The sequence below is a fragment of the Vombatus ursinus genome, unplaced genomic scaffold (assembly GCF_900497805.2).
Source record: "Vombatus ursinus unplaced genomic scaffold, bare-nosed wombat genome assembly UNPS02011353.1, whole genome shotgun sequence".
Classification (NCBI taxonomy): Eukaryota; Metazoa; Chordata; class Mammalia; order Diprotodontia; family Vombatidae; genus Vombatus; species Vombatus ursinus.
The window spans coordinates 650,615-667,394 of record NW_020951131.1 but is presented as its reverse complement, the minus strand read 5'-3'; the positions used below and the strand labels follow the sequence as shown (position 1 = coordinate 667,394).

Here is a 16,780-nt window from a genome sequence, read left to right as displayed (position 1 = left end):
CCGTTCTACTGGGGGAAAATAAAATGTAATGTATACAGATAAGCCAATGTCAACATGAACAAAATCAGTCCTTCTTTTCTGTTCTACCAGGTGTATAGAAATGGTCATTTAATTTGGTGTTTGTAATTAAATAAATGAAATAGGTATAATGTTATTTCTGGACTCCGTAAGCACTTATAGCTTGAAGGGGGTGGGGAATGTGTAGCAGAGACGTAATGCACCTTGTGGCACCTCAGAGGAGCCTCAAAGGGAGCTCAGCAGAAGCAATGAAGAAGTGTACTTGCGGGATGGTGGTCCCTTCTGCGCAGAGGCTGGGCATGTTGTATAAAAGAAGTAAATAGGCTATTTTGGCTGCAACTTGGAGTGAATGTAGATTAGTGTTATAAAATGTGTAGAAGGTTAGGTTGGAGCCAGATTATGAATGGGTATAAATGCCTGATAAATCAGTGTGTGTGTGGGGGGGGGGGGGGGGTGGGGGGGTGTGGGTGTGGGTGTGGGTGTGTGTTTGTGTCTCCAGGAAGCCATAGGAAATCACTATAACTTCTTCAGCATGGGGAGTGGTGTAGTCAGAAGTGCTGTAGGGACATTCATTAAGAAGGTGGGTAAAGGATGCATGGGAAGAGGGAGAGACTCGAGTTAGGGAACCCAGTTAGGAGCTGGGCCACAGTAAGGGCCTGATTCAGGCTGGTGGTCTTAGGAGGGGAACAAAGCAACAGCAGTAGCCAGAGCCCATGAAGCTGCAGTTCTAACGCAGCCCCTGAATCTGCTTCTTCCTTCTGTTAGGCTCTCTTGTGTCTGAATGATGCTCTGTTATCTTTCTCCATTTTTCCCACACCAAAGCATTCTTCTATTTTTGCTTTTCTGCCGTCTAAAAAAGGATGGATTTGCTCTTAATCTGGCTCTTAGTTTTTAATCGTGTTCTTTGTAAATATAAAAGGTCATTTCCATCTGCTTTCCTTTTCATCCTTTTTCTGTCTCTCCTCCTGCTTTGCCGATAATTACTCTTCACTCCTTTTACATTCCATTTTTACTGTGATTTTCCAATTTCTCTCCAAAGCTTTCTGTTCCCTTTTCTCATGACAATCTAGGATCCTTTGCTAGGGCAGCTCAGAATTGTCTGCGCTTTTTGTGTTTGGCTGAGGCCTAGTAATTTTCAACAAAGCCCTTAATCCAAGGACTCCACGGAAAATCACTGGCCTTCTATACGGCAGGATGGGAGCAGAAAATAGAATGCTGGCTATTAAAAAACAAGAAGAAGGTAATTTTATCAGAGTGGGAAAGGAAGCGTCAGTCAGCGTTAACCCACCTTTAAAATCTAGAAGCAAGCAGGCAGCACGCACAGAGAGGGTGAATAATTTATAGCCTAAGGAGTAGATTAAGGCCAGAGACTGTTTTCTGCTCAAGCAAAGCGGAGTTTCCCCTCCCCCCAAATAGCCCTTCCTTTTACAAAGTTCACGAATCATTGGCTTCCTCCAAAGGAACGAGAGGACAGAGACATTTTCCCATTATTTCAGGAACTGAAAATAAAAGGTCAAGGAACTGCTCTACATAGTTGGTGACATGGCAGAACTTTTTAGAAGTGGAATTTTCAGGAATTCTGAGTTAATGGCTTTATGTTAGTGAGCAATGCTTGGAAAATGTATTCACAGCTACATGGGTTTCATCACCCCCGTACAATCCATTAAACCTTTATTAATTGCCTACTATATACCAGAAACTATACTAAAGACTGAGGATACACAGTCAATAGAAATTATAGTCCCTGCGCCTAAAGAGCTTATAGTCTATTGATATTTACCAAAAACCAACTTTTGGCTTTATTGTTCGACACCCCCACCCCCAAATTCCTTGACCTTATGGATAGTCCTGATGGCAATGATATTAGCCAGGTTATTTCTAAAAGCGCCATTGAGTAAAGACGTTTTGCCATCAATGTGTCAATGAGCATTTATTAGGCATCTGCTGTGGGCTAGGTATTATGATCAATAATGAGAATACAGAGATATAGGATATAAGATCCTCCCAAGGCTCCTACTTTCTAATGGGAGAGCCAACATGCACAGATAGATGTATGTCTAGTGTACATTCAGAGCAGATTCAAGACAACCTGAATGGGGAAAAGCATCCAGTGCTGGGAGGCCCAGGAAAAAACAAAGGAGGAGATAAAAACCTTCCTGTCGAATGTGCGGCTTGATCTGGGTCTTGAAGGCAACCAAGAATTCCAAGAGACAGAAGAGAGGAGGGAGAGTGTTCTAGAGAGAGGACACAGTTGGTGCAAAGGCCTGAAGTCGGGCGATAAAGCACCGGGTGTGAGAGATGACAAGAAAGGCCAGTCAGTCAGCAGGCGCTTAGTGCTAGGCACCGTGCTAAGTTCCAGGGATACCAAGAAAGGTAGAAGGCAGTCCCTGACCTCATGGAGCTCACAGTCTAATAGGGGAGAATCACTATGTACAAATGTCAAAATCTATACAGGGAGAAAGAAGGTAATCTCATTGGGCAAGGCGCTATTACCAACTGGGAAGATCGGGAAAGACCTCCCATAGAAGGGGATTCTAGGATTCTAGGATTCCAGGTGAGAATTTGGTGAGTCAGTTTGGTGAGACCATTGGGATTGCTTTCCCTTTAGAACAGCTTCATCATCAAAGGCTACCTTCTCCAAAAGCCTACTTTTAGACCTTGAAGAGACAGCAGCATTGAATACTCCACGAGAGAAATTCAGCCCAGGTGAGTGGCTGGAGTATTCCCATAAGACATTGCTGTCATCTCAGAGAAGCAGCCTTGTTAGCTTCTTCTGCCACCATATTGTGGAAGGGACCAGACCCTGGGCTCTCCAAGGCCGCACCAGCAGGGCCTGAGCTGTGGCAGGTTCCCAGAGGCGGGAAGACTGAGTGTGGGCCTGGTGGTGGCCTGTGAGGTCCTCCAGAACCAGGATCCCCAGCTAATAGAGGAGAATACCGTCCCTGGCTTGGCTAAAGCCCGGTGAACTTGGATGTCATTCATGGAGACTAATGAGGCTGGAGGGCGGGGGGGGGGGGGGGAATGAACTAAACACAATCTCAAACCAGATCAGGCGAGGGACCCATTTTCCCTTACATGAAAGGTGATGCTCAGTGAGTGCTTTTTAGGTTTCCCAGGTCCTTTAACAGTAGTCTCTCATTTGTCCCCCTCAATTGCTCTGTGAGGCTAGGACTATAGGAGTCATCATCCCACTTTATGGATGGGAAAACTGAGACTTAGAAAAACTAAAGTGAGCTGGCCTGGATTGCACAGCTAGTAAGTGTTGGAGATGGGATTCAAACCCTAGTCTTTCTTGACTTCATGCCTCCCAGCCATCCCCAGCTTCCTGACCTTCAGCTGATGATCGGCCAGCAGTAACCCTTTCTGTCGAGGCGTTTCACAATGTGTTAAGTGCTTGCATACCATTTCCTGAACCAGGTGGGATCAGGTCCTTTTTGTCCAGGCCTCGAACCCTATGACCTGTGGTTGCTGTTCTATCCTGGCGTTACCAATCCTCCATGAGAGACATTGGCCTGTGGGCGCAACCCCAGGTTTCTCTCAGAGGCTATGACTTCATTTTACATGAAATTTTCAGATTAAATTATAGGCTTCTCCAAAAGGCACCTCATTTAATAATCAGAGGGAGTTTATCAGAAATTGATGTAATCAAAGCTTTCATTTCCCACACAGCTGGGTGTGTGTGTGTGTTGGATTTTTTTTTTTTAATCCTTTCCATAAAGCCTGCATTTTAGTGCTTAAAGTTCTGTCAAACAGCGTTGGGGCACATCCAGGTTCAGGCTAATGAGCTCTGGCTCTTTCTACCTCTACGACCTTAGGCCAGTGACTTCCCCTCTTTGGCCCTCTATTTGGTCCTCAGCAGAATGAGGGGAATGGACCAGAGGAGCTCTCGATCATCTGATGATCCCCCAGCCCTGCAGCAAAGCCTGCCAGCCCAGAACCGAGAAGAGATATAGTGAGCTGGCCGTCTTGCGTATCTAGTAAGTGTTGGAGACAGTATCTAGGGACTAGGGCTGGACCTGAGGGCCGATTATCTCCAGTTCATCAGTTGTCTCTCAATCAGGTTGTGAGCTCCTAGAGTGCAGGGACTGTCTTTTGCCTTTCTTTGTATCCCTAGAACTTAGCACAGTGCCTGGCACGTAGCACGTGCTTCATAAGTGCTCCTTGGCCGACTGACTGACTCAGGATTTAGACCATCAGAGAAGCTGGAGAAGTGTATTCCAGGCAGAAGACATGGGCATGAGCCAAGATGAAGCCAGGGAGTCAGCATAGACAGAGTCGAGAAAAGCGGGTCGGATGAACCACATTCGTTGCTTTGTGCTGTTTTGTTTTAAGCCGGGTCATTGTTCAGCAGACCTCTAGAATGCTCTTGACAAAATTCAGCTGGATTTTAGAGAAGCATTTAACAAAATTTCTTGTGCTATTCTTGTGGAAAAGCATGGAGAGATGTCGGTTAGATACAGAGGGCCTAGTGAGGGCCGTTCAGAAGTAAGCGACATGCCTGAGCCAAACGAGTGCTCACTAATGGTTTGATACCAACTTGGAAGAAAGTCTCCAGGGGAGCTCCCTAGGGGTTTGTGCTTGACCCCATTTGCTATAATCTCACTATCAATGACTTGCATTGAGGCATAGATGTCATACTGCTACAAGTCTGCAGAGGGCACAAATCTGGTCTAGAGAGCTGGTACATTGTATGAAAAGCTAATAGCTTATAATATTAAATGTAAAAATACTTTGGCAGGGAGTCAGTCAACTAGCGTTTATTAAGTGCCTACTATGTGCCAGGCATTGTGTGAAATGCTCCACGAAGGGTAGGACACTGGGCTGAATCTAAGGAAATCTGATTGGGATCGATGCAAAATCTCACCCTTATTGTTCAAAGAATCAACTTCACAAGTACAGCATTGGGGAGACATGACCAAGACATCTTTCTGAAAAAGATCTTGAGGTCTCAGTTAACAATCAGCTGAATATGAGCCTCTGTGAGATTTGTGTTCCTTTGCCACAGAAGCCAAGTCTAGGATCAATGGGGAAAGAGTCCCGACAGACCTGTCCAGAAGTGGAATGGGTGCTCCTTAGAGCTCTTCCCCCTTCATTAAAGCTCTTCAAGCAAAGGCATTTATCATTATAGAGGGAAGTCTGACTGAGGTACAGTTTAACATAGCCCCAGAGTTCCCTTACATCTCCAGAGTTCCCAGACTGTCAGTAACGATGATATAACAGTGATATCAACCTGACTAGCATGGAGGGTCATGCTGGGGAGTTATAGAAAATACAGTTGAATAGGCAGGCTTGGTCAAGAAGATGGAGACCCTGGAAAAACAAGGCAGGTAAGTATTTGGAAGCCATTGTAGATCCCTGAGCAGGAGAAACCCAGTGTTTTCTATGAGATAGATTAGAAGGAGGGGGAAACAAGGACCACCATCTCCCTAGTCCTGTATGCTGTGTATCTCCCAATACCATCTAATGCTAGCTAGAAAACATAGCCATAAAGTATTGGGAGCCTGGATTTCAGTGATGGAGGTGAGAATTGCAAGAAAAGCAGTAGATCTGGGAGATAGTACAGTCAGTCAATCAGCCAGCATTTATTAAATGGCTGCCTCAAGAGGATTTGGCGGGCACTGGATATGAAAAGCAGAAGAGGGAGAAGCATCCAAGATGACTTCATGCTTCTGAGACGAGGCCAGCAGTTAACACAAAGAGGGAGTTGGGAAAGAAGCCAGGTTGGGACAGAAAGATGGTGAGTTCCATTTTAAATATGTTGAGTTTAAAATGAACTGGGCTTCCAAGTGGAAATGTTCTCTAGGACATTTGAAATCCTAGGAGCCGAGATTTAGAACTGAAAGGAAGCTTAGAAACCATCTAGATCAACCCATCTAGTTAGAAACCATCTAGTTCAAATAGAGGTCCAGAGATGAAGTGCCTTGTCCAAGGTCATCCAAATGATAAATGGCAAAGCTAGGATTTGAACCCAACTTGGCTGACTACAGTCTAGTTCTCTGTCTCCTGTGCTTCACCATAGTATAGGATGGGTGTTGTTGTTTGAGATAGTGAAAATCGATATTTGGATGTTGTAGAATCTTAGCATTGGAAGCGACCTCCTAGGTCAGAAGGTCCCACCTATACCGGTGAGAGATTCTTTGTCACCAAATGCCTCACAAGAGGAGCTACTGCCTCCTTGAGCCTCCCATTCCATTCTAAGACAACTGATTGTTAGGACGCTTTTCCTGATATTAAGCCTAAATTACTCATCTCTTTGTCACTTCTGCCCAGTGCACCTAGTTCTGTGCCTGTTGTGACTCCCTAAGTCTTCTGACTGTGCCAGGTTAGACATCCCCAGTTCCTTCAGCTGATAGTTAAACATCCTGACCATCCTGGTCACACTCCTCTATGCTCCAGCTTATCTTTGTGCTCCCAAAAATGTGACCAGAGCCGAGCACGGTATTCCAGATGTGGTATGACTTGGGCAGAACCCACAAGGACCACCACCTCTGTAGTCCTGTGTGCTGTGTATCCCCCAAGACCACCAGTATCACAGTGTTAATTCATATCGAGCTCACAAAAATCCCCAAATCACTTTTAGACAAGCTATTGTGTACCCAAGCCTATCCCATCCTTTCCTGGGAAACTTGACTTTGTACTCCAAGTCCAAAAGTCACATTGAATCATCTTTGATTTCATCATATTCAGTGCAGGCCCAGTGCTAAACTGTGAAGAGATTTCTTGGATCCTGACTCTGTCATCCTGTTGCTCTCTGTCCCTTCCAGCTTGTTGTCATCTGCAAATCTGAGTATTCCATCTCTGCCTTTATCCTTTATTAATAAGGATTGATAAAAATCATTAAAGAGCCAGTAGCATAGACATAATAGCTGAAATCATGAAGGACAAGGCTTCCCTGAGGGAGTAAACACAGTCATTTATGTGTGTGAGTGTTTTTATGACCTACTTCCCGTACTCCCTCATTAGTAGACTGAAAATCCAGGCTTGTTTTCCATCTTTATGCCTCTAGCACCTAGCATGGTGTCTTGCGTGTTATATGTAATCAGTATCTAGTAAATAACTGTTGAATTTCATTGATTTGAATTGACCCAGGGAAGATCTAAGAGACACAGCATAGAGTGGAGAGTAGAGGGATGGTTTTGGAGTCAGAAAGACCTGGGTTTGAATCCTATCTCTAACAGATACCAGCTGTGTGACCTTGGACAAGTCATTGAACCTCCCAGGTTCCGTGTTATGATCTCTGCTTGGAACACTAGCTGTGTGACTTTGGTGAAATCCCTTTACCACTTAGGACCTTAGTTTCCTCATCTGTTAAATGAGAAGATTGGACTTTATGAATTCTGATGTTCCTTCAAACTTTAACATTCTGTGATCTCTTGATCCTAAGTCAGAAGTATGCCTAAGGTGCGACAAAAGTTTCCCCATTCCCACCCCACCCCACCGCTTAGGGAGTTCCCTATAAAAATGGAGTCACAGATGTAGCCAAAACCCCAAAAAGTCAGACCTGTACTATCTTCCACTTCTCCCCACATCATTTTTAGCCTTGAATGCAGAAAAGTGGGAGCCCCCCTCTAGGTTTCCCCACTCTGATTTCCAAGACTGATTTTCCATCAGAACTGAAGAAGAGTTACTAATATTTGAGAAAACTCTAAAATGCCCATTGAACCTAGAAACCCTTTCCTGGCTCCAAATACAGCTGACCTTGCCTCCTTCTGACTCAACGAGCACATTGCCTTGGTCTTTGTCCTGGGCCGTTGACCAGCAGCTGCTTAGGAGACTCTCTCTTTCCCTTGGGCTGTTCTCCTTCAGCTGATGGGTGACACCATTTTTTTTCTCCTGTGCTAAGGAAGCAGAAGAGCTTGGGCTCCTGAGCCAGCCCTTCACTGGACCGTCTCCACTACAAATGACTTGACCATTAGAAGTGGAACCTTCCCCCAATCTGTCATTTTGGAGCGACAGAAAAAAGGTCATCCTCTCCGAAGACTTTAGCTAATATTAGTGGAGAGCCTGGGCTTTGTGCTTTTCCTGAGCTCACGATTTCAAGGAGGCCAAATCTGACCACGTAGGCCGCTGGGCTTGGGGGTCTGGTGAACCACTTAGGCCTCCCGTGCTGAGTGGCAGGGAGCTAGGGCCGATCAGGGCTGAGGCTAAGCAGCCCCAAGGCTCCCTGAATCTGGAGCTGATGAACTCCGCACTCCCTGCACCTTACAACACGGATAAAAGCACAAGAGCTGGTTTTCTGTAGGTATATTTTTATGTATGTGTATCTTTAGCTCACATTTGTATAGTACTAGAAGGCAGGCCTATTAGGTATGGGCTCTTATTTTCCCCATTTTACAGGGATAGAAAGTGAGGCTAAGAGGGGTTAAGGGGCTTGCCCATGATCATAACTGGTAAGGGACAGAAGTGGCATAATAGTAACCACTCTCTTTCACATTTGCAAAGCACTTTCCATACATGATTCCATCTGATCCTCACAACAAACCTGGGAGGAAAGAGCTGGAGTAGCTTCATTTCCTAGAGGAGTTATTAAGTGTCTCAAGCAGGACTTGAACCTAGGTCTTAGCAGTCTAGACACTATACCAAGCTGTCCCTGAGGGTCCCAGTGTAGCCTCAAATACTTAATGACAGAACAAGCAGGGATGCTGAGGATAGGTCAAAATATCACGTTCTTGTTTATCATTGAGCTTTTTAACACAAACAAAATGTTGGTCAATCGGTCTCGTCTCAATTTCTGGACCTTGGCAAACAGCTTCCCAAGTGGTAAAATAGAGTCCCTCCCTCCTCTGAGGGGTGTGACTGTGCAGGAATAGCTGTCCTGTGCCACCCCAGCTCTCCTTTTTTGAGCTGTGATCAACCTCATTGCCAGTTTTCATGCGGATCAAAATTGTGCTTCTCCTTGTCCAGGCCGTTAGCTATGTCTTCACCTTGGAAAACCCTCTCTCTGCCTTCGTCTGATTAAAAGCTGATCACAGAATCCCAGAGATAAGTGGAAGATGCCTCTCTTGATGGCCATCCACTCCTACTTGGACTTCAGCAAATATCCCCTTTCTAGCATCCCCGACTGGTCATCCACCCTCTGCTGGAAGACCTCCACCGATGAGGCACTTACTAGCTCCAGGATCGGTCCGTCTCACTTTGGGATGGATGTGATTGTCGAAGAGGTTCTCATTACTTCAAACTGACATCTGCGTCTTGGCACCTTAATAGAATTCAGGATTTAGAGTTAAGTGGGAACTCAGACATCATTTGGCCTAATCCCCTTCAGTTTAGAACTGATGCAACTGAGGCCTGTCGAGGTTAACTACTTGGTCAAGGTTAAACAGGAAGTAGCAGAAGCAAGATGTGATAAAAAGTTTCTTGAAGTGAATAGATGCTAAAGGAGACTTTGTTTACTAGAGTTTAAAAAATGGTAAGGAAAAAAGGAAATCCCACCTTACTGTAGTAGTGAGTCTAAGTGATCAGCTCAAACGGTGCAAAATACAGAATTGTGAAAATTCACCAGTGTTGTAGAAAGAGGGAAGGAAGGTTCCTCCTATTGGTTCTAATCCTTACAACATCACTAATGTGAAAATATAGCCTACATCAGATTGCGCGCCATCTTGAGGAGGGAGGTGGGGAGGGACGGGGAGAAAAATTTAAAACTCATTTGGGAGTGATTGTTGATAATTCAAAATAAATTAATTAAAAATTCTTTTAAAAAAAAGGGAAGGAAGATGGAGGGAGAGGTGAACTATCTGGCCGTCTCTCCCTCCATCCTCAGCCTCCTTCCTTTCCCTCCTGACTTTCAGCTCCATTTCTGACACCACTACCCCTTTTCCTCTCTGGTAGAGGTCTGAATTGCAATATTACATTTTCAGGGTCTTTCTCTAGTTCCTAGGCAGAAGTTTTCTTCTGGAAAATAGCAGATAAGCTCAATAAATTATTAATATAAGGGTTGAACATTTTCCTTCCTCGTTTCCTTAATGAAACAGTTATCATTCATGTAGAGGTGGGACATACATAGGTTTAATATCCCATTAGGAGAGAGTGGAGAGATAAGAAAGTTTGCTCTCTCTCAATGTCATTACCCTCCTCCCTCTCTGCTCTTCTGCCACTATACGTAAGCATTAGTTTCCTGGTTTGGGACCCCAAGTGGAGTTAGTGTTGCCGTCTCTGAGGAATTATGGTGACCCGCCAGGGAATCCTCCAAGCTCAGAAATAGAAGGAGGGTTTCTGAGACCAAACTCATTCTTGATAATTAATTTTCCACATTTCTCCCAACAAAAATTTGTCATAATATTTATCTATAGTTGATCAAGATTTGGTGAAGGGTGGCAGCATGTGGAAAGGAGCATTTTTCCTACTCAATCATTCAGAATACTTTTGGCGTCTGTGATTGAACATGGCAGGGTCCTGCCCATTGTCTCATCTTCAGAATGCTCAACTGCCCATTAAGATGCATGAAATAGAATAGGAGCTTGGCTTGGGAACTGTTTCAAACACAAGGATTCTCTGACCCTAGGCAGAGGCCGAGACATTCTTCACATGTGTGAATGGCCAGATTAGTGACCTGGTGTTTATTAAAAAGACAAATAGAAAGAGATTTGAGATAATATTAATTTTTGTTCCCTAATTTTGTGCACCTTGTTTCTCCAACAAACAATGACATTTTGCCATGTTTGATAAGAATGGTTTTAATATCAGTTTCACAGTTTGACTAATATACGTGATTCAGCATTTTTTTCTGTTGTAATTTTATGTTTTGTTTTCTTTTGTGTGTGTGTGTGTTTTGTTTTGTTTTGTTTTTTTTAACAGATGTGGGAAGAGGCCATTGCCTTGGGCAAAGAACTCGCTGAACAGTATGAAAACGAGATGTTTGATTATGAACAGCTCAGCGAGCTCCTGGTAGGTTTTGGTGTCCTTCCATTTAAATGAATGCAGGCTTTTCTGGCCTCTCACTCATTAGAATTCTTATCAGGTCTGGGGCTGCCCTGGCTACCATAGCCTGGTTGCTCCAGGCAGGTGGCTTCCTTTACCTCTGAGCTAATCCTTTCTGGGCAGTGCATACAGCTCAGTGCTGGGGGAGGATGTCTTGTGGCCAGGCCCCCTCCCCTCTCTCCCCAATTACCTGTGAACAACTCTGATTTTCCAAATCTGCTTTTGTACCATTTATAGTGGATTCTTGATATGCCCAGGAGTAATCAGTTGTTAGTGCCAGTCTTTAGTGCCTTCTCTCTGCTCAGATTGGAGTGTTTGGGTTTGTCTGTTCAAATGTTGTAGCCCTCACTAGAATATAAGCTTTTTGAAGGCAGGGATTCTTTTTCCATTTTTTGCTCTTATCTATTTCCAGCACCAAGGATAGTGCTGGGCACTAAGTAAACCTTTTTTTTGGGGGTGGGGTAAGGCAATTGGGGTTAAGTGACTTGCCCAAGGTCACACAGCTAATACGTGTCAAGTGTTTGGTCTGAGGCCGGATTTGAACTCAGGTCCTCCTGACTTTAGGGTCGGTGCTCTATCCACTGTGCCATCTAGCTGCCCCAGTGGAAAGGTTTTTTGGGGGTTTTTTGGGGTTTTTTTTGTTTTTTTTTTTAGGCAATTGGGGTTAAGTGACTTGCCCAGGGTCACACAGGTAGTAAGTGTCAGGTGTCTGGTCTGAGACCAGATTTGAACTCAGGTCCTCCTGACTTCAGGGTCGGTGCTGTATCCACTGCGCCACCTAGCTGCCCCTAAGTAAACCCTTAAGGAGCAAATTAAAGAATAAATAAATAAACTTCCAGGCCTGGCTTGCTTTAACTCAACAAACAATTATCATGCACCTGATATCTGTACTCGATGCTGGGGATACAAAGATAAAAGTAAAACTGACCCTGACCCCAGGGTGCTTCCATGCTCCTGGAGAGAGGCCACATGTCTGCAGATGGGAAAATGCCAGTGTTGTTTGAGCAGTTGTCTCTTCAGCAGTAGATGGGTTGAGTTTCCCCGAGCAGGTTTTTTTTTCTTCGTTTGTACAAAGTTGCCAGGATCCCAGAGTGCTCAGCTCTGCGCTGGACAGCTGAGCTCTCCATCAGTGTGCAGTGTTGACCAACAGAAGGACAAGGAGCTGTTTTCAAGTTAGAGCAGGAAAGGCTGTCTTCTTTGAACTTTCTGTCATGTCAGTCCTGTACAGAGTTCTCCAGCAGGCCGCTTTCCCCCAAAACCTAAGATTTTCAGCCAAAGAAGAACTATTTCCTTTGACTTTTCTGTGTAGATCTACTTCTTTCGTGATGGGGGTAGAGATGAAGTGGGACAGCCTGTGCTCCCATGACTCAGTTCCGTGCCATGACCCAAGGGTCCTCCAGCAGGCCGGGTGTGGGTGGGGGCCAGGGGTGCATGCTGCCAGGAGGAACAGAAGCCTTCCTAATGGTTTGGTCCTAATCTGAAAAGGTTCTCACTGTTTCTCTTGCAGAAAAAACAGGCCCAGTTTTATGAAAGCATTGTCAAAGTGATCAGGCCCAAACCTGATTATTTTGCCGTCGGATACTATGGACAAGGATTTCCCACGTTTTTGAGGGTAAAGTAGAATGCAACTTAATTGTAGTGAACAGAAATGCCCCTTACTCCTGAAAAAAGATTCCAGCTCTAACTCAGTTCAATGTGGGAAGACCACCTTGTTGGTGCTGAGATAGCCACATGTTTCTGTGGGTGTTTCACTGGCATCACAGACCCCTTCCTGCCCTTGGCATCACTTTACCCTGCATTTTGTAGAAAATAATTTTGTTTCATAGACACAGGTGAGTCTTCATCTGTCCCAGAATCAAAAATGGCTTCCGCAGCCATGTTGGTGGACATCTCAATGGCTTCCTTGGTTTCCTTCTCTCTTTGGCCTTTCTTCCCTTCTCTTTCCTTTTTTTTCTCTTCTCTTTCTATATTTCTTTCTATTTTTCTTTTTATTCTTCTCTCTCTTGTTCCCTCTTTGTCCTTTTCTTCTCTCTCTCTTGCTTCTTTTCTTTTCCGTCTTCTTCCTCTTTCACTCTTCTTCCTTTTCTTTCTTTTTCACTCTTTTTTTCTCTACTTTCCCTCCTTCCTCCCCTTTTCCTACTTTCTCTTTCTTCTTTCCCTCCTTTTTTTCTTCCTTTCCTCCCTCTGTCCTTTTCTTCTTTCTTTCCTTCCTTCTTTCTTCCCTTTTTTCTTCTTTCTTCCTTCTTTCCTTCCTCCCTCCCTCCTTCCCTCTCTCCCCCCTCTGTCCCTTCCTCCCTTCCCTCCTTTCTTTCTTTCATCTTTCTCCTATAATCTGTTTATGTTCTCTTTACATTTCTTAGATACTTACCCTTATAAACATTGCTTTTCAGACACAAGATTTTCTACTTTCATCATGGAAAGCAGTTGAATAATACTCATGGTTATGAAAAGAGCTGTATTACAATGTACAATTGCATTGTATCAGATTGTTCAAGCCCTCAGGTTCAGTAATTTTGTGATTCAATAGAGGTTGTGGGCTTGGTCTCTAAGAATTTCTATTAGAATTCATCAACACTAGTGGGGCAGATCGTCTTCTATCCAAGAACAAATAGTTTACCTCCCAGAATTCTCACAAATTATGAAGCCATTTTATAAAGGACACGCTTTTGGCCTGGGCCAGCCAGCAGGAGAAGGCTTTATCCAGTCCTCATTTCCTGAGCTGGGTGACTACTTACTTATTCTGTCCTCTACTTAATTGAAATCCTTCTCTATGATGCATCTTCTGCATTCCCTCTGGCTTAACTCTCCCTACAAGTCTCTTCTGCTGCTGCAGAAACACCGTCTAAAGGGAGCAGTTGGTCAGAAAGCCTGAATCTGAGTAGGTTTGTCCCAAAGTAATTCAATAAAAAATGGCAGGAAATTTCTAAGGGACAGCCTCTAAATTGGATATGCGTTTGAGATGAATACTAATCCTTTAAAATTGGAAAAGAAGATGTATGCCCGGCTCAGGGTGGAAGTCATCAATAACTTCCCTGAGAAGTCTCCGGCTATGATTGGCTGTAAATCTTGTCCCTTGCACACTTGGTTCTAATGGAGTGCCCCCTGCCCCTACGGACAGTTATCTGGCCATGATTTAAAGCCGGTGAGTTCAGCCCTGTGGAAAATGATCATCCTGGCAACCAGTCCTGAATGTTTGAAGGAACTGGTCGTGGGAAGGAAAGCCACCATCGGCGACTGAGCCAGTGACATATTTACACATGGGCTCTGGGCTGAGCACGCATAGTGAGGGGTCCCTGCGGGAGCCCGAGACTCCAGAAAAGGAACCAAGCCTCACCGGCGTGCTTAATATCGAGCGGCCTTTTCCTCCTCAGCTAAATTATTCGGTGTTACTGCAGAGATGTCTATATAATGCTTCACAAATCACAGCTCACACGCACAGGTCAGGGGTCAGTTTGTCAACAGCGTGAGCCGTTTAGGCAAAGCAAACTCGGTAATATTTAGTCGTTCATTCACTGCTGGGAGAAAACGTGCCCTGGAGGAAAACAAACAAAGCAAAAACAAAAAAAGCCTTTCATGCATCTGGGGTGTCCTTCCCCCAAAAGAATTGTGCTTTTTCCATGTCTTTCCTTATCCTTGTGTTCTCCACAAAAGAGAAATGTGTAATTTTTTTTTTATTGTCTTTGCCTTTGAAGGGAGGGAGCCTTCCTAAACAAAGTGTATCAGCACTTGGAGAAAATGCTTCTGGTGCTTTTCTTGTTAATAATGATGTGGTGCCTTTCTTTCTTCTGGTAAGAAGCCTAATGAGTGTAGAGCATTGTTGTATTTTCACATTATGATATCTTTGTATTAGTAAACCTTACACAAAGAGTTCCTGAAATGGCCGGATCGACCCAGATGTAGAATATGCCGTGGCCACCTCCTGTGCTTTCTAAAAAGAATATGAATTTGTTTGTCAGTCAGTAAACATTTATCAAGCATCTACCGTGTTCCAGGCACTGTGCAGGGTTACAAAAAAAGGCAAAGGCAGGGCTGCATACAAACAAGCATGTGCAAACCAGCTACAGACAGAAAAAACGTGGGAGATGATCCTGCAGGGAAAGGAGGCTCTAGAATTCCGAGAGGAAGGCTTCCTGTGGAAGAGGGGCTAGGCCGGGACACAGGAGGGAGAAGGGGGTATACACCTTCAAGGAGGATAAAAGAAAAAACGGACCCCGCATCCTGGTGTGGTTGGGGGGAGAACGTAGAAGGAATTTTCACAGCTCGACATTAATAATAATATCTCACATCTGCATACAAGCCCTTGGTAGTACATTACATCATTGAGACTACCGTCACCCCGCGAAATAGATCCACTAGGAATTTTTATCTCTGTTTTACGGAAAAGTAAACTGAGGGTTAGAGAGACAAAATGATGAAATGAATATTTCCTCCCCATGCTCTTACATACCTCCCTCCTCCCTGCCAACCACACAGACACATACGAATACACACTGGAAAGTCAAGTCAATGACTTTGTGTGTATGTACACACACACACACACACACACTCACACACATCAAACTGTGAAACTGATACCAATAGAATCAATTCTTACCAGAAAGCCTGGATGTATATAGTTGTAGACAGGGAGGGATAGTGGCCAGTTGGAGCTTAGAGTCAGGAAGACTTACGTTCAAATCCTGCCCCTGAACCCTGAGAAAGTTATTTAGCCTCCGAGTGCCGAGATCACTCTCTAGCATTGTGCATTCCAGGTGAACTGCTGATACTCATTGGGAAACCGTTGCATTTGGAGACTGCCTATACACTGATAAAATCTCTCTGATTTCAAAGTTTGTAGAGAGTTGCGTCAAGCACTGAGACAGTGACCTGCCCTGGGTCATGGAGCCTATGTATCTCAAAGGCAGAATTTGAACTCATGTTTTTTGTTTTTTGGTTTTTTCCCTAACTCCCAGGAATAAGTCAATAAACATTGATTAAGTGCCTGCTATTTGCCAGGCTTTCTGCTAAGTGCCGTGGGTACAAAAAGTGGCCAAAGATAGTCCCTGCTCTCAAGGAACTTACAATCTAGCAGCTCTGTCCTCCCTTTCCCTCTTCCTTTTTCTTTCCTCTTCTTTTCCCTCTCTCTTCTATTTTCTTCATTTTTTTCTCTCTCTTTCTTTCTCCTTCCTATACTTCTCTCCTTTTTCCCCGAAAACCTTTCTTTTCCCTCCATTAACTTTATTTGAAAAGATAATTTAGAGATAAGGCAAGCAAGCAGCCTGAATCATCACACAGTACAGTGTGGAAAGAGTTCTGGAATTGGGGTCCGAAGCCCTGGGTTTGAATCTAAGCTCTGCCACTGGGCATGTCCTTGGGCGAGTCACTGCCTCTCTGGGCCTCAGTTTACTTCTCTGGGGTGGCCCAGTGATCTCCAAGGCCCTTTCTCTGGTTTTCATTCTGTGGTAATTATTGAGCCTTTCTGACTGATTCCTCTCCCCACGTAGCTCATCGTCCCTGTGGACAATACCTCCCCCTCCCACAACGGGAAGAGCACCATGAGAATAACTAGCAGCATCTGCCATCTTGAGGGAGGTGCTGCAATGTGCCAGCCTTTGAAGCAGGCAGCAGGCAGGGCTCTGGGCAGGCTGGCACTTTGGGGCGAATGTCTTCCAAGCTTTTGCTTCATGCTCGTATTTGACGAAGGTCGCTCTTCTAGGGCAAAGTTTTCATTTACCGGGGAAAAGAATACGAACGTCGGGAAGACTTCGAAGCACGGTTATTGACTCAGTTTCCCAACGCTGAGAAAATGAAGACGACGTCTCCCCCCGGAGATGACATTAAGAACTCTCCCGGCCAGTGTATCCTC

The 16,780-nt window shown here is 44.6% G+C and overlaps 1 protein-coding gene across 1 annotated transcript in view; it reads left to right on the top strand.

Annotated features, from left to right (window-relative positions):
• The window catches only part of DOCK1 (dedicator of cytokinesis 1), a 523,683-nt gene that overhangs the window by 461,283 nt on the left and 45,620 nt on the right, over positions 1 to 16,780 (top strand). Inside the window, exons 38-40 of the mRNA XM_027855939.1 lie at positions 10,813 to 10,902; positions 12,443 to 12,547; positions 16,631 to 16,772. Coding sequence (XP_027711740.1) covers positions 10,813 to 10,902; positions 12,443 to 12,547; positions 16,631 to 16,772 — 337 coding nt within the window. The remainder of the gene's footprint in view (positions 1 to 10,812; positions 10,903 to 12,442; positions 12,548 to 16,630; positions 16,773 to 16,780) is intronic.